At 40.4% G+C, this 23,679-nt stretch overlaps 1 protein-coding gene across 1 annotated transcript in view; it reads left to right on the top strand.

Annotated features, from left to right (window-relative positions):
* Positions 1-23,679, top strand: part of LOC136148444 (contactin-associated protein-like 3) — a 216,414-nt gene that overhangs the window by 147,799 nt on the left and 44,936 nt on the right. The window contains exons 12-14 of the mRNA XM_065907997.1: positions 755-874; positions 14,927-15,124; positions 19,531-19,687. Of these exons, the coding sequence (XP_065764069.1) occupies positions 755-874; positions 14,927-15,124; positions 19,531-19,687 (475 nt within the window). The remainder of the gene's footprint in view (positions 1-754; positions 875-14,926; positions 15,125-19,530; positions 19,688-23,679) is intronic.

Raw genomic sequence — 23,679 nt, forward strand, 5'->3', positions numbered from 1 at the left:
GTCAAGGCAAAGGGTGATGCGCAAGAGAGCTATTACTCGATTGATCATTCATTTAAATGCATGCCAAATATTAATTGAGTTCATCATATGCAGATGCTAATCACTTGCCTTGTAAAACATTCATTGTATACATAGAAAATTCATTTATGAATTAGGATAAATTGAAACTACAAAGAGACTTTTCATATATATTTCTTTGAATTTTGATTTTCTTGAATAATCATTTCCAAAGCATTTTAGGAAGCTTCTTTTCAAAATGGACTTTAAAAATGGAGTGAAGTAGAGCTCCTGATTTGTGAAATCCATTTCATTGAAAAAAATGCGTTTCATGTGGAAACTGTCTTAAGTAAACAAAGAATATAATTACTGAGTAATTTTTAAAAAACAGCATGATTATTATATAATAACAGATCATTTAGGGATATTAAACCAATGCATTTCAGATTCTTAGATATTCTGAAACAGCAAAGAATTAGACTAGAGTCAATCCAGTTACCCTGATTTTGACAGGAATTCTGTGTTTCCAGAGCACAAGTATTCAGATCCACGTGTCCCCTAGTGATACTTCCTAAAGCCTTTCACTCTGTGCCTGAGAATCTTTATGCAGCCCAAGTGAAACAGGAAGCACTCCTCTAGAGAAAACGTCCCTGAGAGCAAGGCAGAGTGAGCGGCACTGGGGAAAGCATCACTTAGTTAGCAGCGTGGAGGGATGCGTCCCACTGTCGCTCCTGTCTGAGACCTCTGTCCTCTGTAGCTCTCTACGAGCAGTCGTGCGAAGCCCACTGGCACAGAGGAAACTCTTCAGGGCTCTATTATATCGACTCAGATGGAAGTGGCCCTCTGGAACCATCCCTGGTATATTGCAACATGACAGGTATGCTAATATGCTTTTTTAATGACAAACTCATGTGAAAGCTTGCTGTGTAGGAAAACCCAGGTGCAGTAAGCAGTTTACCGAGTGGCAGCTTTCCTCAATGTGCGTTTTGATTGTAATTGTAATATGATTGCTAAGAAGTATTAAATGTAATGTTCTAAAATAGTTAAGAGGTGGTAATTAGAAGTTATGTCATTATTTTCCTGAAAATGTTCTTTCTTTATGCAAAAATTAGCAATAGATTGCTGTTTATTAATCTACAACATAAAAGGGTAAACTTTATTTCTTAGTTCATGACAATAAGTGCGAAAGTCTTAGGAGAATGTTCACTTCTTAAATTTATGAAAATATCCATTTATATTCCTTTGAATCTGTAATCAGGTGAGTTCATCTGCGTGCCTGCATGCTAAGTTGCTTCAGTCTTGTCTGACTCCTTGTGACTCTACGGACTGTAGCCCAGCAGGCTCCTCTGTCCATGGGATTCTGTAGGCAAGAATACTGGAATGAGTTGTCATCTCCTCCTCCGGGGAATCTTCTGGACCCAGGGGTTGAACCTGCATCTCTTATGTCTCCTGGGTTGGCAGGCAGATTATTTACCACTAGCACCATCTGGGAAGCCCTGCGTTTATCTAGGGAATAATAAATATTTCTAAAGTGTATATGGACTTCCCAGGTGGCACAGTGGTGAAGAATCCATCTGCCAATGCAGGAGACACGAGAGGCCTGGGTTCAGTCCCTGGGTCAGGAAGATCCCCTGGATTAGGAAATGGCAACCCACTCCAGTCTTCTTGCCTGGAAAATTCCCTGGACAGAGGAGCCTGAAGGGCTACAGTCCATGGGGTCACAAAGAGTCAGACGTGACTGAGGACTAACACACACACCAAGTGTATATACCTCATCTAATAATACTATTCACGTGCAACTATATAAATACTGTTTCATCTTCCTTAAAAACCTGATTGTTAATATGTGTTAAAGGACTTGTGTATTACATACTCTTTATGACGCCTTTAATTCTTTAAAACTTTTTAATTTAAGCTCTCTGCCAAATGTGTAGGAGCGCAAAGGACCAAAACTTCCACTGCAATGATTGACAACTGCCCTGATGGAACTGATACAAATTTTTATACCTCTTCTCTACCTGTATCTGTATGTGTCTGTACCCATAAATTCTTCTCCATGCTCACATAAGGTTTGCCCAATAAAGAGGACAAACCTCCTTTAGAAAACTCTCTGTTACTCTAGCAGTGTAACCCTAGATACTACAACAACCACAGAATTTGAGTGCAAATTCTGAGATAATTATCAGAAAAAAACCAACTATAGATGGTTCCTAGGTAACTATAAATTAGTTATAGTTTGGTTTCTCTGTTGTTATGGCTCCACATCACTCGGGAAGGGTTGCAGATCTCACAAGGAAGAAATTATTTATGGGTAAACTTATAATGATGGCTTGTGAATAGCTTGCAATCCTAATGTGGTTTTTATACCAATACCTATTGTCATTTCATACATGAAAAAAATCTAAGCATTTTTGGCAGTGGTTAATATGTGATCTGATCTAAATTGAGTCAAATATGTATTCCAGTCCCAAAACCACCCCCGAACTTGTTACGGAAGATGCAGGAACTCCCAGGGCATTGCACTGGTGTGAGTATGGCTGTTTGGGGCTTTTGGGCAAATATTTTATCATAAATACCGACCAGAATATTGCCGTGTGATGATAGAGTTAAATACATCAACTTACTTTTACTGAAAGATATGTGATCAGTGAAATATGTGTAAGGAAACGGCCCAGGGGACCTTTCTAGATATACTGGACTCCAGTGGTTTATAACCTTCAAGTGATTCAGTTTCTGCTTTGATTTGCTTTCATTACCATGACTCAAGTGAATGCCCAGAACAAAGAAAGCTAAATAAAGAAGATAGCATCCCAATAATACATTTCCTTTATATCAATTAGGTTCTTAATCATCACAAAAGTCTAGGGCATGTTAAAACTTTTCATATATATTATGTTGGGTTAATGCTATGAGCAGAGTTCCATATACACTGAAAAATTCCAAGAATCATAGAAAGGTGGAAATAATCCCAAATAGCATGTTCCCAGATGAGTAAATTTCAAAGGTATTTGTTGATAATTAACTGTTGGCAGGCTTGGTAAGGCTGAGGTCAAGTTTATAAGTCTGCCAAGAGGAATAACTGAGAGCTGATTGCCTAATCTTCTCCAGTTTATGGTTGTAATAGAAGAAAAACATTTTAATCATCATAGTGAACACATGATCTAAGCTTTGCCATGAAGCTTCAGTTGTGCATATTTCTAAAGCCCATTTGGAATGTGTAGCTGTCTCAAAGGTGTTCTGTTTTGATACTGATTGCTGCAATAGCTGATACATGTTGATTCCCTGCAATTGCTGTTACCTCTTCAGAGTGAACCTAGGTCCCTACACCGTAGACGAGAATAGTTATCAAAATGCAAAGGGACAGTAAGAACAGATGCTCAGCTTTTGATTTCAATTAACTTAGGATAATACTTGATGATATATAAGCATGTTTTTCTTACCCTAGAGATAAGAAAGAACCTTTGAATAAGGGAGGGAAAAGGTAAAATCTACTGATTACCCATCTTGATTAATTTATATACATGATGGCCTTGAAAACTGTCTGCCAAGGACATGAATCATTCCCTTTCCCAGGGTGATGTGAAGAAATGTTCAAGTTAAGACACAAAACTGAAGAGTTGTGAGAAAACTTCTGACAACATTGAACACGTGTACTCAGCGCCTGCCCTGAGCCGACACAGCTGGGGTCATAACAGACTGTGAATCTGAACACCTCCCTCCCATGGACGGGGGCACTTTTTCTGGCGGGGAACCAAACCCTTGACAGAAGCGAATCAAATACATGGCACGTTATAAGGCAGTGGGTGCTGTGAAGCAGAACAAAGCGGGGAGTGGGACACAGACCGCAGAAGGACGGGCTACAGTTTTAAATAGAGAGGTCAGAAAAGACAGTTGGAAAGTTGACATTTGCACTTATCACATCAAAGCAGCAGCACTGAGACAGGAGGTGGAGCCTTCGGGGGGAGAGGGGAGACCAGGGCAGGAGCCCTCCAGCCACAGGGAGCCTGGCCTGTGGGACCGGCCCGGGCGGGAGGACCAGGATGTGGCCTTCCCTCAAGTCATGTGGCTGGAAAGGGGCTGGTCCAGATTTCACAGTTAGGACCTTTAACCATCATGGGGCACCAAGGCGGGGCAAGGAGACCAGTTAGGACTTTGCTCTAGTAATTTAGCCAAGATGGTGGTGATGGTGGGGAGCAGGATAGGAGAGAAGAGGAGGAGAGAAAGATTGCTTTAGAGCCACTGGACCGGATATGGGCAGAGAGAAAGAGAGGCGTCAAGCAGGGCTCTCGTGTTTGGATCTGACCCCTGGAAGGAAGGTGCAGCTATTGTTTATGGAGATGGAGAATTCTTGGGAAGGACCATGTTTTAATGGGAGACCAGGATTCCAGTTGTGAGCATGTGAAGTTTGGTTTGCTTGTTGGTCATTTAATTAGATAGTAGGGATCTCTTGTTTATTAAAACAAGTGTAATATATCCTCTTAAAGCCTACTGGGTGGTTATAATATCCTTGGCAATACAAACCTTTAAAAATATAGTTTGGACTGTGACTTTACAAATCAGCCTGACCGGCCGGCTGTCATTTGCTTTACTGTCACTAGCGGACACTGTCCAGCAGGCTGAGGCTTTTCCAGGTCCCTACATGTTTGTCCCCCTAGGGGAGCTCTGCTTTCTGCAGAAGGGTCCTGTGGCAGCATCCAGGAAAGGCTGTGTTATTATTATTAAGCTTCTCTGCAGATGCTCAGGGCTTCCCAGGGGGCACTAGGCTAGAGAACCGGCCTACCAAGGCAGGAGACATAAGAGATGTGGGTTTGATCCCTGGGTTGGGAAGATCCCCTAGAGGAGGGCATGACAGTTCACTCCAGTATTCTTGGCAGGAGAATGCCATGGACAGAGGAGCCTGGGAGGCTACAGTCCACGGGGTCACAAAGTCAGACACAACTGAACACAGCCCAGCCCAGAGATGCTTATTTGCACACGGGTTTAGAAGCCACTGTCGTGAAGCTGAGGAGCTTTGATTTCAGTGAGCACAGCCTCCTCTATCTTCAAAAAATTAAAATGGAAAGGGAGTAAAGGGCACCACACAATGGAGAAATAAAACTAATGGAGATGTAAAACTTTGGTGCCGCTATGCATTTCACAGTCCAAGCAATTATTATGTTGTTCCTATTAATGTAGGTTGCTGTGGGTGAGGTTGCCTGATCCATCACTGAATCCTTGTGGCTATGATTTGTCCACAATGCAACAAGAATTGTTCACATGTATTAAGATAAAGTCCAAGACATTAGTTCTCTAAAGTAAATATTTTCTAAATACTCTAACTTAATCTTGGAAAGTTTTAAGAGCTCTAAGGTGTATGTGTGTGTGTGTGTGTTCATGAAAATCATTGATAATAATTTAATGATTTACATTGATTTGTAAATGTCTATTATTAAAGCATACTTAGTAACTATGCCTTTATCTTAAATTGCAAATAAAGAAACATTAAGTCCAAATTATTGTTTCACTATGACTTTTGCATAAGTAAGTTTTTTAGAGAAGTTTGTGGTTTCCTAACTCTTATCTAAAACTCCTGAAATTAGTATAGTCTTGTTTTATGTGAAAAGATTAATGTTCTAAGAGTTCTATAATTGCAATTAAGGTGGAGCATCAAATGGATCATGGAGATGGAGTGCAGGAGTTAAATATTTCAGTGAAGATTTCCAAATAATATTAAATGCCAAGGGTTTTTATAAAACTCAAAGCCATAAAGAAAGCAGTGTGTTAAAGACATACAGGCCAAATGACCAATGACTACTTCCAACAGCTAGGCAACAAAATATTTAACTGAAAAATTCAAAAATCCAGATGGTTCCCGGAGAAAACCCAAGGAATGAGCCAGGGTTATAGCTCAGTGGTGAAGAATCTGCCTGCCAATGCAGGAGACTTGGGTTAGATCCCTGGGTCTGGGAGATCCCCTGGAGTAGAAAATGGCAACCCACTCCAATATTCTTGCCTGGAAAATCCCTAGGACAGAGTAGCCTGGTGGGCTACAGTCCATGGGGTCACAGAGAGTTGGACATACTGACCACACACACACATAGCTAAGTAGTTCTTACTGATCCAGGGGTCACGTGAGTTTCCCTCAAAGTCTTTGTGTTGATAGAGGAATGATCTTAGGGTCCTGATTCTCTTCTTCCAACCTGAAAATATGTACACTATAATAATTTCTCCTTCTCCATAAGGCTGCAGTGCCTGTGGACAATTAAACATTCTTTAATTATTCAAAAAAACAAATACTAACACTTTGAAAAATATAACCAAAACAAAATTCTAAACCAATGATTAAAATTAAATCCTTGGTACTAGCCTTCAGAAATGTAGTCCTAGGACCTACAAAAAGTCCTGCAAAAAGCCACTCTGCAAGTCTTTTTTAGTACCTTTAGTACTGAGACATCCAAAACAAGACAAAAAATGAAACTGTTTTGAATGGACTGCTTGTGAAATTTGTTGATGGGTCTATTCCCTTTCTAAACAGAAGGAACAGAACATAATTTCTTGGATGAGGAAGGTCAGTATCTCTCCCCATTGAGACGGAGATGTTTGTGTCCATACTGTACACAGGATGTTAGCATCAGTCGCTCAGTTGGTCTAACTCGCTTTGACCCCATGACTGTAGCCCTCCCGGCTCCTCTGTCCATGGGATTCTCCAGACAGGAACACTGGAGTGGATAGCCATTGCTTCTCCAGCGGCTCTTCCCAGTGCAGGGATGGATCCTTTATCTCCCACATGGCAGACGGATTCTGTACAGACCAAGCCCCAGGTAGCTGTTTGCTGTTGTAACATCATGGTCACGAGGCTCAGAGCCGGGTCTCAGACAGCGCACTGTGAGAACGGTTGCTGCTGGAAGAAAATGGGTTGCAGTCAGAGCAGTGACTCCACTTCCGTCCATAAGAATCCCTGGAGGCTTAATGAACAAGCTGAGGACTGGGTCTGTTGCCTCCCTGACCATTCCCGCTTCAGATCTTAATTCATTGACTAGCCAGTTATAATGCAGCACTTTTTGCTCATTATTATCACCTTCATGCAAACCAACAGTTGTGTTTGTTTTCTTATTGAGACATAGTTAATTGCAAGTTGTGTTAATTTCAGGTGTACGGTAAAATGATTTAGTAGTACCGGCATATATATCTATTTTTTTCAGATTTTTTCCGCTTATAGGATACTACAAAATATTGAATATAGTTCCCTGTGTTGTATTGTAGGTCCTTGTTGATTATCTATTTTACATATAGTAGTAGTGTATATTTTGTTGTTGGTTCAGTTGCCTAGTTGTGTCCAACTTTCTGCAAACCCATGGACTGCAGTACGCCAGGCTTCCCTGTCCTTCACTATCTACTGGAGTTTGCTCAAACTCATGTCCATTGAGTTGATGATGCCATCCAACCATCTCATCCTGTGTCTTCCCCTTCTCCTCCTGCCCTCAATCTTTCCCAGCATCAGGGTCTTTTCCAATGAGTCGGTTCTTTGCTTTAGGTGGCCAGAGTATTGGAGCTTCAGCGTCAGTCTTTCCAATGAATATTCAGGCTTGATTTCCTTTAGGATTGACTGGTTTGATCTTGCTGTCCAAAGGACTCTCAAGAGTCTTCTCCAGCACCACAGTTCAAAAGCATCACTTCTTCAGTGCTCAGCCTTCTTTATGGTCCAGCTCTCACATCTGTACATGACCACTGGTAAAACCATAGCTTTGATTGTCCAGACCTTTGTTGGAAAAGTAATGTCTCTGCTTTTTAATACACTGTCTAGGTTTGTAGTATGTATATTTTGAATCTAAAAAATGATACAAATGAACTTATGTAGAAAATATAAACAGACTCACAGACATGGGAAAGAAAATTTTGGTTACCAAAGGTGAAAGGAGAGTATAAATTAGGAGTTTGAGATTAAAATATCTGCAGTTGTGTTTCTTCAACAGCCATTTTCCTGTGTCAGAAATTGTGTCAGGTCCCCAGCACGGTGGTTTAGCAAAGGGCAGTCAGTCCAGTTGTCTTACACACAACACAAGCTGTTTCTGGGGGGTGAGAAGTAGGTTTATTAATATGAGAACACTTATAAGAGATGTAAGCCGTAAAGAGAGGGGATTCTGCCAAGCTGTTTTTTTAAGTCCTTTATAGACTGGGTGTAGCCCCGCATCACCATGTGACTAACGTTTATTTGTTAGCATAGATTTTCTTCCTTTCTCCTCTCTTTTTCTAGGCTTCCTGTCGGCATATCCAAACAGCGCCCTTTTCAGTTATCCGTTATTCATTCAATCATACACACTTTATACTACGAACTTGCAGGCACTAAGCTATATGTGAGAAATGAAAGGGAAATTAACTGTTCTCATAGACCTTCAGCTGAGTGAGATAGACAGATGTTAATTCAACTCACTAACAACGGTATGAACATCATACGTCCTACATTTGCTATTTTAAGCAGGTATCAGCGCTTGTTGGAAATTTGTCAGAAAGAGGCGGTAAGCATAGACCGGAGGCTCTTTCATGAGTAAATGCACAGTTGCTGCAGCATACATTTTCTTTGCTTGTAAAGAGTTGGGATTTCATTGTTCTCTGCTTTGCTCTTGAAAATTGAGGTTGGCAGGAAGCATAGCATTATTGTGCATTCATTACATGTGGCAAGTTTTATTTGGAACTGGTGTTTCTTACAAAAAATTCTTTAAAGTTTAAATGTTGGAATTTTTAAGGAAAGTGAAAGAAGAGCTGCATTTTGATGATTATCATACATAGTGAACCTGTGTTTCTTTTATACTGGCTTTTGCCTGGAAAGAACTCTTTTCTACCTCCACTGGGGAGACATTATTCTGACCTGCCTCTTGACACTTCTAAAGGTAGCTCGTAAAACATGCAGCACGGTGTGGTTGGTGACGCAGAATTTCTGGGGCAGGTCCAGTCATTGTGCCCAAGGGTAAGAAAACACATGCTTCAGGGAAGCTTATTTTCCTGCTTTTCTGACAGCCATGCAGTCTGCCCCAACCTTATGGGTGGACATTGTGAATGGTCTGGATGAACAATAAAAATATAGATGCTCAGAGAGCAGCTAGGCCAGAAACATGCCTGGTTCACGGCCTTAGCATTCAAAGGTGGCTCTAACGATAGCATTTGGTCTTCAGCATTTACTAAATATGGAATTGGAGGCGCAGAGATTTCTTTTACTTTGCCAAGACCACTCCTCCCCTGTGGCTTAGCAGTAAAGAATCCTCCTGCAATGCAAGAGATACAGCAGGGCCTGCAAGTTCGACCCCTGGGTCAAGAAGATTCCCTGGAAAAGAAAATAGCAACCTACTCCAGTATTCTTGCTTGGAAAGCCCCCTGGACAGAGGAGGCTGGTGGGCTACAGTCCATGGGGTTGCAAGGAGGCAGACATGACTTAGTGAATGAACAAGACCATAGATTATAACTCACATCTCTTATTGACCAGGACCCTGTACTCTGTCTGTATCTAATTTTATGAATGAATTATATAATGTGCTCTCTGAGAAAATTAGTTTGCTCTGGAGCTGTGTGATGGGCTGAGACACAGAGGGAGGCACTGACATCTTCCAATAACGGAGCTCCTAGGAGGTTCCGGGTACGGGGCCAGGCACGTGTATGTACTGCCTGAAGACAAGGCGAGTCATGTTGAGTAAACGTCCCTTCTTGTTAAATGGCAGATGTCTGCCCTTATGAATGAGCAGACACACATTCAGCGTGACCTCGTAGGTGAAAGCATCATCTCTGAAATCCCAAGAAAGAAGGCTGTGAGGTAGCTACATTCTGTTGAAGCTATCAAGGTGTATCCTATAGCATCTTCTTGTGTTCAAAATATTAAAGTAAGCCAGAAAAGCCTCAAGGCCCCCAAATTATGGCAAGAAAGGCAACCCTTATGAGGATGCTCCTATAAATATTTATCAGGAGGGACCTGAGATGTGGGGCCAGGATGAATGCCATCTCTGGGCCCCCCAGGGCCTGGCAGCTGTCTCTTTAGAAGACATCTAAGGAGATGTCATCACTTCCCTTCAGTAAAATGCACACACCAGTTATCCTCAGCTTTGACAAACAGATGACATGGCAGGGACCAGGGCCTCTGCAATCTAGGGCAGGGCCAAGCGAAAGCTGACCATCCTCTTCCTCAGGACACCCTCCGAACTTCTGGAGCAGTGGGCTTGGCCTTTATTGGCCCTGTGAGCACATAAATGACCAGGATCGAGTTCTATTTTCATTGCAAATATAGGAGAGGGCTCAGGTGAGTAAGACTGTCTGGGAAAATTACAGACCTTAGCACTCTTTAAGAGGTTTACTTAGAAAGCTCAGTGACTTATACCGTGTTACTTAGAAATGTGTGGCTAAATTACATAGTTTATGAATTTAGTTTTGCAAGTGAGTTTTTCTAGACCTCCATTTCCTTATCTGTGTGGCAAGAGGGTTGAGGTGAATAAAAAGTGAAAGCTAGTTGTAATGATATTTCTCTCTGTATGGTAACACAGTTTCTGAGAAGCCTGTCATGGGTCTCTATTGTTGTTCTTGTTCAGTTGCTAAGTCGTGTCTGACTCTTTGCAACCCCATGGACTACAGCAGGCCAGGCTTCCCTATGCATCACAATCTCCCTGAGTTTGCTCAAATTCATGTCTGTTGAGTTGGTAATGCCATGCAACCATCTCATCCTCCATCATCCCCTTGTCCCCCTGCCTTCAGTCTTTCCCCGCATCAGGGTCTTTCCCAGTGAGTCCGTTCTTCACATCTGGTGACCAAAGTATTGGAGCTTCAGCTTCAGCATCAGTCCTTCTAATGAATATTCATGGCGGATTTCCTTTAGGAGTGATTGGTTTGATCTCTTGCTGTCCTTGCTGTTCATCAAGAGACTCTAGTTCTTCCTCACTTTCTGCCATTGGGTGGTATCATCTGCATATCTAAGGTTATTGATATTTCTCTATTGTAATATTCTAATTATCTTTGTGGGTTCAGGAATGGCTGCTAGTATTTACATCTGTCTATCCTTATTTATCATCCTGTTTGCATCTTCTTGACTAGCTCTACCTGGAGATAGATGTGACAAATTAAATCATCTGGCATTTTGCCTTCTCGGTCTTCTCAGAACATGTACCCTCTTCTCATCAGAAGAAACAAAGGAAGCTGGCTTAATTTCCAAAAACATTCTGCTTGGACACAAATGCGAAATGCTGGGCTGGATGAAGCACAAGCTGGAATCAAGATTGCCAGGAGAAATATCAATAACCTCAGATATGCAAATGATACCCCCTTTATGGCAGAAAGTGAAGAGGAACTAAAGAGCCTCTTGATGAAAGAGAAAGAGGAGAATGAAAAGGCTGGCTTAAAACTCAACATTCAAAAAACTAAGATCATGGCATCCAGTCCCATCATTTCCTGGCAAATAGATAGGGTAACAATAGAAACAGTGACAGACTATTTTCTTGGGCTCCAAAATCACTGCAGATGGTGGTTGCAGCCATGAAATGAAAAGGAGCTTGCTTATTGGTAGAAAAGCTTTGACAAACCTAGACAGTATATTAAAAAGCAGAGGCATTACTTTGCCAACAAAGGTCTATCTAGTTGACGCTATGGTGTTTCCAGTAGTCATGTATGGATGTGAGAGTTGGACTATAAAGAAAGTTGAGCACCAAAAAATTGATGCTTTTGAACTGTGGTGTTGAAGAAGACTCTTGAGAGTCCCTTGGACTGCAAGGAGATCCAACCAGTCCATCCTAAAGGAAATCAGTCCTGAATATTCATTGGAAGGACTGATGCTGAAGCTGAAACCTCAGTACTTTGGCCACTTGATGCAGTGAACTGACTCACTGGAAAAGACCCTAGTGCTGGGAAAGATTGAAGGCAGGAGAAGGGAATGACAGAGGATGAGATGTTTGGATGGCATCACCAACTCGTTGGACCTGAGTTTGAGCAAGCTCCGGGAGTTGGTGATGGACAGGGAAGCCTGGCATGCTGCAGTCCACAGGGTCCCAAAGAGTCACACATGACTGAGCGACTGAACTGACTGAACACAAATTGAACTTCATTTCAGGCGTCTGTGGGAGGAGGAATTTTTACCTTCATTTTCTTTGAGGTCAATTTCCAGATCATGAGCGATGAACCCACCAACTATAAAGGCACCAGATTTTTCATAATGAAGCCTTATTTTCTGTCTACATCTCAGAGAAATGGAAATGAGTATAGCAGATATGCTTTCAATGTATATTTACCTGAATGTGTAAAATAAAGAGCTGGTTCTTTTTCCACAACTGATTGTTTTGCTATAAAAGACTCCTTGTATAGTCCAGAGGTCTATTATAAAGTGTAAGAAGTGTTGCCAATTGCAAAGTGAATATAACTTGGCAAAAAGAAAAAATAAATCAAACTGAAGGATAGTGTATGATATGGTAAGTCAGTGTGATTATTATGAAATATCAGATCAAACCAGCAAATTAACTTGGCTAGGTTCCTTTGTCCCAGCAAAATGGTTGACGAGGTGCCACTAATGGTCTCCCCACTCCTGCAGAGGAAGACCCCACTGAGTTCGATTAGCATGTCCTGAAAGGGTCACAATTCGTGTTTAAATTTGCCCGCGATTAAAAAGTAGCTCAGTCGGTAAAGCGTCTGCCTGCAATGCGGGAAACCAGGGTTCGATCCCTGGGTCAGGAAGATCCCCCAGAGAAGGAAATGGCAACCCACTCCAATATTCTTGCCTGGAGAATCCCACGGACAGAGGAGCCTGGCAAGCTACAGTCCCTGGGGTCGCAAGAGTTGGGCACGACTTAGCGAATAAACCACCACCACCACCAAAATTAATTACTTCAGATCCAAAATTGTGCTTCAGACTACCTTGTATAACAACTAAGTTGAGCAAACTCCAGGAGATGGTGGACAGAGGAACCTAGCATGCTGCAGTCCTTGGGGTCAAAAAGAGTTGTACAGAACTTAGCGACTGAACAACAATTTTTCCATCATGCTGGTCACTTCATTCATTAGTCTGTCTCCTTGTGCTTGAAAATTAAGGTTATGTGGCTTGTCAAAGGTTCATGGTTTTGAAATCTATGAAAATAATATGTTGTGGAATATTAGAGAAATATAATGTGTCATTGTTGGGGTCTTTTAAATAATAATTCTAGAAGGAGCAGTCATTTAAAGTATTTTACAGAAGAGCAGTTTTAAGTTTCTTTTCAACTGTTCCCTTCTCTCCATTTGAAAGATTTCTATTATGATACCTTAGCCATGCAAGACCGTAAATCTATCATACTGACCACTAGCCTATATGAACCATTCAGGCACATCATCTTTCTCTGTGCCCTAAGCCATGAAAGTAAATGACGCAGTGGCACTGGAACTGATGCACTCCCAAGCGTAACACGGTCTTCTGCATGACTCCCTGAATCTTCCTCTCGTTTGATGGAAGAAACCCTGGGGGTGAATGGGAGTAGGTAATTACCAAAAATAACACCAGACCCACTTAAGTAATTTTCCAGGAAAATGTTGAAATGTAAAATGCCTCGTGAAAACAAGATTCAGGAGGAAACAAAATCTGTGGGTTTCAAGTTGCCCGGGGACACTCAGCCCCTCTGGTGAGCAGATAGGTGGGTGATCCATTGTCTGTTTTAATTGAATATGAAACTGCGCTGGTCATGCTGACTCACAGTCTGTTCCTGCTCTTGCTGAGTTTTGCATATTTATGATGCTTTTTCCCATAAGCTTTGAACCAGAGTTCCTCCATGGCCCTTGGGGTTCTCTTCCCTGAGTCTCTTGATGTATTTCACGTGTTAAGGGTTTGTGAGCACCAGCACAGCTCTTAGATTTTTCCCAGACCCACATCCCCGGGGTAGGAAAGGGGCAGAGACCTGTGGGGACCCCTAAGTGAATTCCTTGTATTATTGTTTTGATTTTTTGCTCTTATACTCATGTATTAATTATTAAGAAATAATATAAGCTCAATAAGACTGCTTCCTGCTCTGTAATATAGAAAGTTTGTGTGCAGACTGATTTATGTATTTATTTATGTATTTATCAAATACATATTACAGAGAAAGTTAAATGACATTATAGAGATAGTTGAATTAAGGTAGCTTGAACTCAGCCTTTTAGCCACTGAGCCATGGCCTTCTATACTGTGGGAGCTTCTATACAGTTATGGTGGGAGGTATATTTGGGGGAGGTATTTATGGTGGGATGTATATTGGGGGGGAAGACAAAAGAAGTCAAGTTGTTTTTCTTCTGTTATAAACATTATGGAGTGCACATTGTTTTTTAAATCTCTTTGAAAATGTAGGTAATCGGTGTAACAGAAATGTGTGAGGATTTTCCAACAGGCTTTTGTGTAACTATGGTCACTGCTAGGAATAGTCGATTCTCAGGCACTGTGTTTTTTAGTGCCGGCCATTGAACAGGTTGCTGACACACTGTTAGTTAATTTTTGTCAAAAATATTTAGTTTCTGCTATTTTGCATGATCATGCTCGCAGCTTATTCCTCAATATGTCTTTTACACATTCCTCTGATTATCAGAGGAAAAGATGCTCAGATGAGAAATGTACTTGTAAAAAGATAAATATATACACAGTAACTTTTGGCTTTCTCCTTATAGTAATGGAAACAAAAATATTAGGACCAAAAGTTCTATTTATAACTTTGAGTATTATAATGTAGAATTTTAAAAATTGGCCACCTGACAATGTTGCCTATAATAATGGTAGTGAAAATTTCAATAAAGAGAATCCCTCCTGTTAAACATTTTGAGAATTCCACTCATTGATTCTAATTGCAAAGAGATTTGATGACTATAAAAAAAAAAAAAAAAAAAAAAAAACTTTGTTCAGATAAAAGATGCTCTGCTTTCCATATTTACATTTAATGATTCCACCCTCATTACGGTCTCCTTGCTTTCTCCCGACCTCTCTTCTGCCCACCAGACACTGCGTGGACCTCAGTGCAACACAACGGCTCCCACTTGGTCAGGGTCAAAAGCTTGAGTGGAGAAAGCCCCCATCCAGTATTCTTCAAGTACATGGCCAGCATGGACCAACTCCAGACCATCATTGACTCTGCGGACAACTGCCAGCAGGAGCTGACTTTCCACTGCAAAAAGTCAAGGCTTTCAACTCCCCAAGGTGAGTAATCAGAGTAATTAGGCATCATGAGCTATTGTCCCCACAGGTCACAATGGCTTGCCACAGGTGCATGAGAATCTGTGCCCATAGCACCCAGGTCATAATCTGAGATACTTTTTCTTGGAGCAAAGACCAAAATCTTTGCCCAAAGCCATAAATGATCTGAAGTTCCCTCCTATCCCCAGACTCAACTGGGCAACTGAGCAGTAAAAGCCTCTTAAAGAGGCCCCTGGAGGGCTCAGTACTCATCTGCCGTAAAAAGCAGGGACGTCTCAATCCTTTGGTATCTTGGGAAGCATTGCTAACAAAAACATGGCTTATTTATCTGGAGGTGATTATTTGGTGAGATCCTTTTTCCTACGCTGAATGTGATTAGTGTCTTGGCTAATTATAAAGTAGGGAAAAATGTTGGTATCACCAGTTCTTTCACACATTAAGTTCTAGCAGTTTATTTTCCTTATCTTTTCTTCTTTTGAAAAATTTTATTTTTGATTTTCTATTTTCTTCCTTTGAAATACCTCATTTTGTTGGAATGTGCAGCCTGCCTGCATAAAGCATGCAACTGCTTGGTTTTCTGGAGGCTGGCCTGCCGCTCCTCTGATCAGGCACCTGGGGATTGGAATGAGCAGAGAGTGCTAGACAGGTCCTCAGAGTTCAGGCTTGTCACTCAGCAGCTATGGGACTTAGGAAATCATTTTTTCTGAGTCTTCAGGGCTAAGGCACTAATTCTGCTAGAACCTAATTGCACCATACCTATAAATGGCATGAAGTAAATGCTACTTATTTGCATCTCTCTGATTTATTGAATTTATAGTTAGTGCTAGCGGGTTTAGTGCTTACTGTTAGTTGATTGCTAACTAGATTGCTAATTAGATCTATTGTCAAATAGATCACTGAACTAAAATTCTATGTTCCCGGAAGAATGAGAAAGCTGCCTCCAGGAGAGTATTGTTCATGGGTTCTCTAACCAGGGAAAACAGGCAAAGACAGAGTAGCGGTGAAACCAACCACTAACAAAGCCATAAAACCAAGCCACCCCGTGAGCCCGGGAGCAAACTCATACACAGAAGCAGATGGTCTGTTCCAGAACCTGGACGTGGCCCAGATCTCCAAAGGAGCCCCACCCGAGAGGCCAGTGTCTGTTCACGTGTGGTTACTCAATTGTTAGCCCTTCGATATAAATACGTAAAATAGCACCACCACCACCGCCAACAGGTATTTAAATGCATATTTAATTGAGGCTAGGGGAAAAGATGGAAAGAGAAAAGACTCATAAACTTGATAAACACCTACTAAAGAAGCAAAATAAAGGACTTCATTAAATATACATGCTCAAGTTATTTGCATTTCTTATATGCTGCTGTTGGAGAATTTTTAGTACAAACTTAATTTAAATAAATTCACTGCAGACCTACATATTTCCAGATGTGCTTAATTAAGGTTGAGATGAGGCAGGTAAATAGTGTAGCCCTATACACCTTAAAAGTTCGCACTAATTTGCTCGGTATTATCAATAGACACAAATGAGCAAGCAGAGCTTTTTTTTTTTTTTTTTAAATATTATTTTATTAGTTGGAGGCCAATCACTTTACAACATTTCAGTGGGTTTTGTCATACATTGACATGAATCAGCCATATAGTTACACGTATTCCCCATCCCGATCCCCCCTCCCACCTCCCTCCCCACCCGACTCCTCAGGGTCCTCCCAGTGCACCAGGCCCGAGCACCTGACTCATGTATCCCACCTGGGCTGGTGGTCCGTTTCACCATAGATAATATACATGCTGTTCTTTCAAAACATCCCACCCTCACGTTCTCCCCCAGAGTCCAAAAGTCTGTTCTGTACTTCTGTGTCTCTTTTTCTGTTTTGCATATAGGGTTATCGCCACCATCTATCTAAATTCCGTATATATGTGTTAGTATACTGTAATGTTCTTTATCTTTCTGGCTTACTTCACTCTGTATAATGGGCTCCAGTTTCATCCATCTCATTAGAACTGATTCAAATGAATTCTTTTTAACGGCTGAGTAATATTCCATGGTGTATATGTACCACAGCTTCCTTATCCATTCATCTGCTGATGGGCATCTGGGTTGCTTCCATGTCCTGGCTATTATAAACAGTGCTGCGATGAACAATGGGGTGCACGTGTCTCTTTCAGATCTGGATTCCTCAGTGTGTATGCCTAGAAGTGTTACACTTGTGTGGAAGGAGTGAAAACAGCAAAGTCCGGGTCCCTTGTAGCTGCTGTTTTAGTTGCCAAGTCTTGTCTGACTCTTTGAACCCCACAGACTGTAGCCCCCCAGGCTCCGCTGTCCATGGGATTTCCCGGGTAAGAAGACTGGGACGGGTTACCATTTCCTTCCCCAGGGGATCTTCCCAACCCAGGGGTCAAACCCGCATCTCCTGCGTTGCAAGCGGATTCTTTACACTGAACCTGGGTCCCTCATTAGATGGCTGCAATGTGAAAACAGCACAAGGGGAATGCAGTATGGGAGGCAAGTCGCTTAGGAATTTTATAGGACAGATTGGGGACCGTCAGTCAGAATTCAGCCTTATCTCAAGAATTTTCCACCCTCATGTTCTCAGAAGTTACCAGGAGACTGAGCAGCGGTGGTAACCTTGAGAGGAGCTCCAACAAGCCTGGTTCCCGGAGCAGCGGCCCTCGTGTTGGTTTTGATTTCCAAGAGGGCTGGGGAGGAGCAGTGGGCCTAGGATCTCACTCAGGTCCTGGAACATTTTTCCTTCAGCATTTTTAAGGTCTCTGTGTTATAGATAGTTTCAGGGAGATGATTACAGGTGGCCAAAGAGGAAGTTGTGAGACTGTGTTTACTTTAGGAAACCTTCCATCACGAGTGTGAATGCTTAAGGTCATTGAGGATGGTCGCAGTGGCTGGTGAGGACGGTGACCCACGGGCTAGAATAATTGAGAAAGTGGAGCCGTGAACCCTGGTCAATGCTGTCTTTCCTGTTCCTTTTCATTTCAGCCTCTAATACTTCTTCATGTTATTCCTAATGCTTTCTTATGCAAATTCTCTAGGTTACTCAAAGGAATTTTGAATAGAGCCACATACATTTTGTTCCTTTAAGAACCCTTAATGGTTCTCATTTTAGAGAGAAAAATGTAAACACAGTTGTGCATTTGCATATAATGATTTCTTTGCTCTTCAATCAATGAAAGAAGATGTTGAATAATTACATTTTTAAGGTGGAATTTTGAAAAATACCTATTAAATATTTATTAAATATTAAGCTGAAAAGATCTTCCACCTCCTAGAGATGTTTTCAACACATTTTAAAAAATGATGGTTGATATTGATTTCTTGGCTCACATCGTACCCACTGGGCCCACAGCGCATGGTAATGAATGCAGTCTATGTGTTTACAAGCTGGGAGGTTGTCAGCAGAAGCAAAAGTCTTATTGAATAGGGAGCCATAATGAGCAGTGGCGATTGTATGTTAAGAAGAAGCTGCTACAGATTCTTGGTGGGGGCCTGGTGGGGACAACTTGAAGAGTGTGAGAAACACAGGCATCTGTACAGATTTAACGTCCCTTCCATTCCCTGCTCCCCCCACCCTGAATCTCTGTTTACTGGGGACTGTTTCCTCTCCACCTGCCTGTGTGCGCCACCTTCACTGAACATCCTCCTCCGAGTGCTCCATAATCCCACGCTGGGGCTTCGGCAGCGTCTGCAGCATAAATAAGCATCTTGCAGAGCTGAGGCAGCCTCTGCTCCTGTCACTTACGCATTGCACTGGGGAGTGGGTTTTGCTGAAGATCCACTCTGTAGTTGTCTCGGATTTGTCCAAACCGAAGACTCACTCCAGGCATGAAGGAGGCTGACTAGTGCCATTTCTTTAGTTTCCAAACAGAGTAACCCATTTAGTATAAGTGCGTATCCCTAAGAAACTTTAAAGATATGCTAGGAAGTGCCAGTGTTTTTAGCTAATACATAAAGTGAAATAATTTTATATTTTGCATAACATGAAACATTTTAATGGCATTTTGTTAACAGGATCTCAAACGGATTTTAGATTCAATGTATAAATTACTCTGGTTTCTATTTTGATGACAAATCTTTCTTGAACATTATTTCTGCAGAAATGATGTAATTGGAGTCCTCAAGAGAAATATGTAAACATCATGCTTGAATGAGTTAGGGACAATTTGCTCATTTTCTGATAAAAGAAAAAAAAATGGTTAATGATATGACTTGACATTAAAGTATATATTTTTAAATAGTTGGGAGTCCTCCTAAAAATGATCCTATTGCAGAGTTAAAATATAAAATATACTTCTAAAAGTCTCTCTATGCTTTAAGTAAAGAGGAGCAAAGGCATATTTTGGGGAGGCAGCTAGTGGGGGGCAAAGTAGGTGTCACCTTTCTCGTGCTTGTCTTTCAGATGGAACCCCAGTGAGCTGGTGGGTTGGAAGAACCAATGAAACACACACTTACTGGGGAGGTTCTCAGCCTGATGCTCACAAATGTACTTGTGGATTAGAGGGGAACTGCATTGATTCTCAATATTACTGCAACTGTGATGCTGACCGGGATGAATGGTGATTTCCATATAATTTCCCTGTGCAATCTGTAATTTTTTTGTTGCTTAAACTATGTACCTTAGGCAGACATTGGAAATGACAGTACAATAAAGAGAATAAATTAAAGTATGCCCTAACAACGTAAAAGTATAAGCTGTGATGTGTATATAGTGTCATTAATCAAAAGCCTAAAATATTAGGTAGCTATTTTTGTTTACTGGTGAATAACTAAGCATGTCTGTTCTATTTTTCTGCTAAGACAAAATAGGAATGAATGTTTCCCATTCACTGAAAGTGAAATATAAGACTTCTTAAAGTTAATTCAGTTAGTAAGATGACCACCCCATGACTCACCTGGGATTATTTACTGACCTTCCTAAACTTCGCTGATTTCTCGAATGGCCACATAGGGGAAACCAGACAAGGCCTTGAGTCCATGAAAGAGAATACAGAGAACACAAAATTCTCCATGCAGCTGAAGGTCTCAGAAGGCTACAAACCCCAAAAAGTGAATGAGGACAGATCTTCTAGTTAGCACTCTGAGTAGAAAAAAAATTCCCCTGAAAACACATGTCTCCAGACCTGCTCTCACACAGATTTGGTGCCCAAATTGACATAAGGTGGATGGTCCTTAAATTGGCTAACATGGCCACAGGTTGGCAGCACCAGTGGCTCGTCCTAAGATTACATGATATTCTCCCTGGAGACCCGCCGTCCGCTTCACACAGGTCTCACAGGATTCCCATGAGAAAACGCTGCCAAACGTGGACTCACAGTCCAGGGTTATACAACGCCAGAGGACACGACCGAGAGGCAGAAGAGACCCCAAAGAGTAGAGCCAACGCCTAAACATCTCAGGTCAAGGATACATTAAAAACATAAGATAAAATGAATATGTGAGCTGCTCAAAAAATCAAAACTAGAATTGAAAATGAGAATCTTCCTGTTAACAAAGTAGACTGTGACTTACAAAAGAACCAAATGAATTTAGAAAAGAATATACTAGCATGTATATCAATATATATTAGAAATGAATACGTTGTCATTAATAATGACAGTATTACTCAGTTTAAACTTTTGGGTCAGATATTAGTGGAAAAGGTGTGTAAATTAAATGACACGCAAACTGAATGGAGAAAAACAAAATGGGACCTAGGAAAGTGGCGACATTGAAGAGTCATGTGAAGAAGATCGAACATGTGTGTGATTAAAGTTTCAGAAGAAAAGATTTGAGCTATAATAACTAAAAAGAGGCAGTACTCAAACAGCTGAGAAATTTCCAGATTGAGGAAATATTAAAACACCAAGCTAAAAGTAAATAAATAAAAGTAAATCCATGTCTAGACATCGAGGGTGAAATCAAAGAACAGGAAAGAGAATGTTTAAAGGAGAAAGGAAAGGAAGACTCTGAAAGGAAAGAGAGAGCCGACCTTCGCTGACCAGCCCGCAGACGGGGAGCATGCCCCTTAGAGGGCGGGAGTGAAATGCCTGTCAAACTCCCCGTGTTTGCCAAGCTGATATCTGCAGAAGTGCTATAAAATTAAGATCTAGACAAACAGCACTGGAGAAATTTACCAGCAGCAGACTCCATAAAAGGGATTTTTTTTTTTAAAGCAAGCCACATTTTTTAAATCACAGGCCGCTAAAAAGTTCTGTAGCATCTGTGAGATTTATTTAAACAGTTGCTAGGAAGAATTTGTTTTCTCCGTAAACACAGCAAACCTTAGACAAAGTTTTTTTGGTCGAGTCTTTGACAGTGTTAACATTAACACATGAGACCATTTGCTTCATTGTGATGGTCTCTAAGTTGACTGGATATGCCAGCAACTCGTCAACCCATTAAGTATTGCAATGTTACCACACCTACGTGTTTTAAAACTTCATGATCCTGTTTCTGCTATTTTTTGAAATTAAGACTTAAAAAAAAAACACCCCTCATGTAACCAGGACTATTTTTGACAAAACAACCTAGTGTAGAACTCTGAATGTTCTCCCCCTACAGCTTTTAAGATGAAATTGCACAAAAGGGATTTTTTTTTTTTTTTTTTTTTTTTTCACAAAAGGGATTTTTAAGAATGGTTTTCAGGATGAAAGAACATGATATTACAAGGAAGGTTTCAGAAGCAGGAAGAAATATTGAGGAAAAAAATTATAAACATAGAGGTGGAAAACATGTACTGATAACATGTGACTGTATGTATGAAGTTGAAACATAAGAAAGCAGTCAGATCCTATTAACAAAGATGATTGTGGTTTACAAATGAACTAAAAGACTGCTTAGAAATAAAAATATTGTTGAAGCTTAAACTTGTTTTGTAAATATTTATTAGAATTAAATTGCTTAAAGTGTATATATTGAAATTTATGTAAGCCTTAAAGAATTATTTCAATTCAGCGGAGGGAAGAAAGAAAAAATGGGATTTTAAAAACTTAGTTAATGCGAAAGAAGATAGAACGTGAGATTGAAAAAGAAGAGAATGCAACAAGTCTGAGACAAAAATGTGTGAACAGTCCTGCACAACAAACGTGACGAAAATAACCATTTAGATCCAGATCTCATATTACATCTTGTTTGTATAAGTGGAAATATTGAGAGCAAAGAATTACCAGCTACATATCACAAAGTTAGTAAATTTTAAAGGTTTTTTAGGTGGAGTAAGATCACTGTTACTATGTAATGATACTTCTTAATTTCACCAGAGAAAATTAACAATCCTAAACATGTATGCTTCCAATAAAAATGGCTAGAAATATGTATAGAAATAACTTTGACAGAACTGAAAGAAGAAATTCACAAATCAACCATGATAAGAATATCTGTTTGTAATTGGTAATCAAATGAACAAAAATTAGTAAGAACGTAGAATATTTTCAAATTAAGTTAACAGCTTGATTTGTTGGGAACATAAAATTATAGAACACATAATTTTCTCAAGCACATATGGTGCATTTCTGCAAACTGATTTTCCCAATGTTCCATAAAGCAAAACTCAAAAACTTTTAGTGTAGTTGTTATCCTATGGACAGTTTCTCTGATAGCAATGCAATTAGGTTAGAAATGAATAATAGAAAGCTAAAAAAATATGTGAGTTAATTCAAAATGGCAATTGGAAAGACTGGAAACAAGGAAATAAAGATTATATTACTCATAGAAAATACGGTTGTCATCAAAGAAAACTTAACAAACAGAAATATTATTGAAATTAATGAGAGCTTAGTAAGACTACTTACTGAATCATAGAATAACTGAATTCTTATCAAGAATGTGTTGAGAAAGTCCTATAAAAACCAGTTGTAAAAGCAACAAAATAGTAATGTGTCTTGAAATAAAGGTAGCAAAAATATGCAAGACTTTGATTAAAAAAGACTTTATAAAACTTTATTATGAAAATCAGGAAGACCTAAATAAATGGAGACATCATGCCACTGCCATGAATAGGAAATCTAAGCATCTCTCCTCCAAATAAATTTCTTGATTCCATTTAATTCCAAACAAATGCTAGACGTTTGTTTATGATTTTTAAGTAGTAACAAAATGATTCTGAAACTTATTTGGGGAAAGAATGGTGCATGAATAGCTAAGATGACTATGAAGATGGAAACAAGGTGGGGAGACCAGCCCTACCAGACATGAAGAAGTCTTAATGATCCCTCAGCAATTAATACAGCAGGACTCTGCCAAAGGCGTGGGCCAGTAGAACAGCAAAGCCGATGAAGAGCGTGGAACTTTCCAAGTGTGTAATTCTGGACGATGAGAACTATGCTGTCGCCAGGCCCTCTCTCTCCCCGGTGATTATAACACTGAAAGTTGACACAGCGTTTCTCCCCTGCAACTTTCCCAGCAACTCAGCCTTCTTAAAGCTCTATTATACCTCAAAAATACCCAATGACAAACCACAAACAGTAAGAATTTCTAAAGCATTAGACTCTGAAAAAAGTGAATTTGGAAATTTTCTTACTGAATGTTTAAAACTGTTGTGAGAAATTTTTATGACTAGAAATGCAATCTT

This window comes from Muntiacus reevesi, chromosome 17 (assembly GCF_963930625.1).
Source record: "Muntiacus reevesi chromosome 17, mMunRee1.1, whole genome shotgun sequence".
Lineage (NCBI taxonomy): Eukaryota > Metazoa > Chordata > Mammalia > Artiodactyla > Cervidae > Muntiacus > Muntiacus reevesi.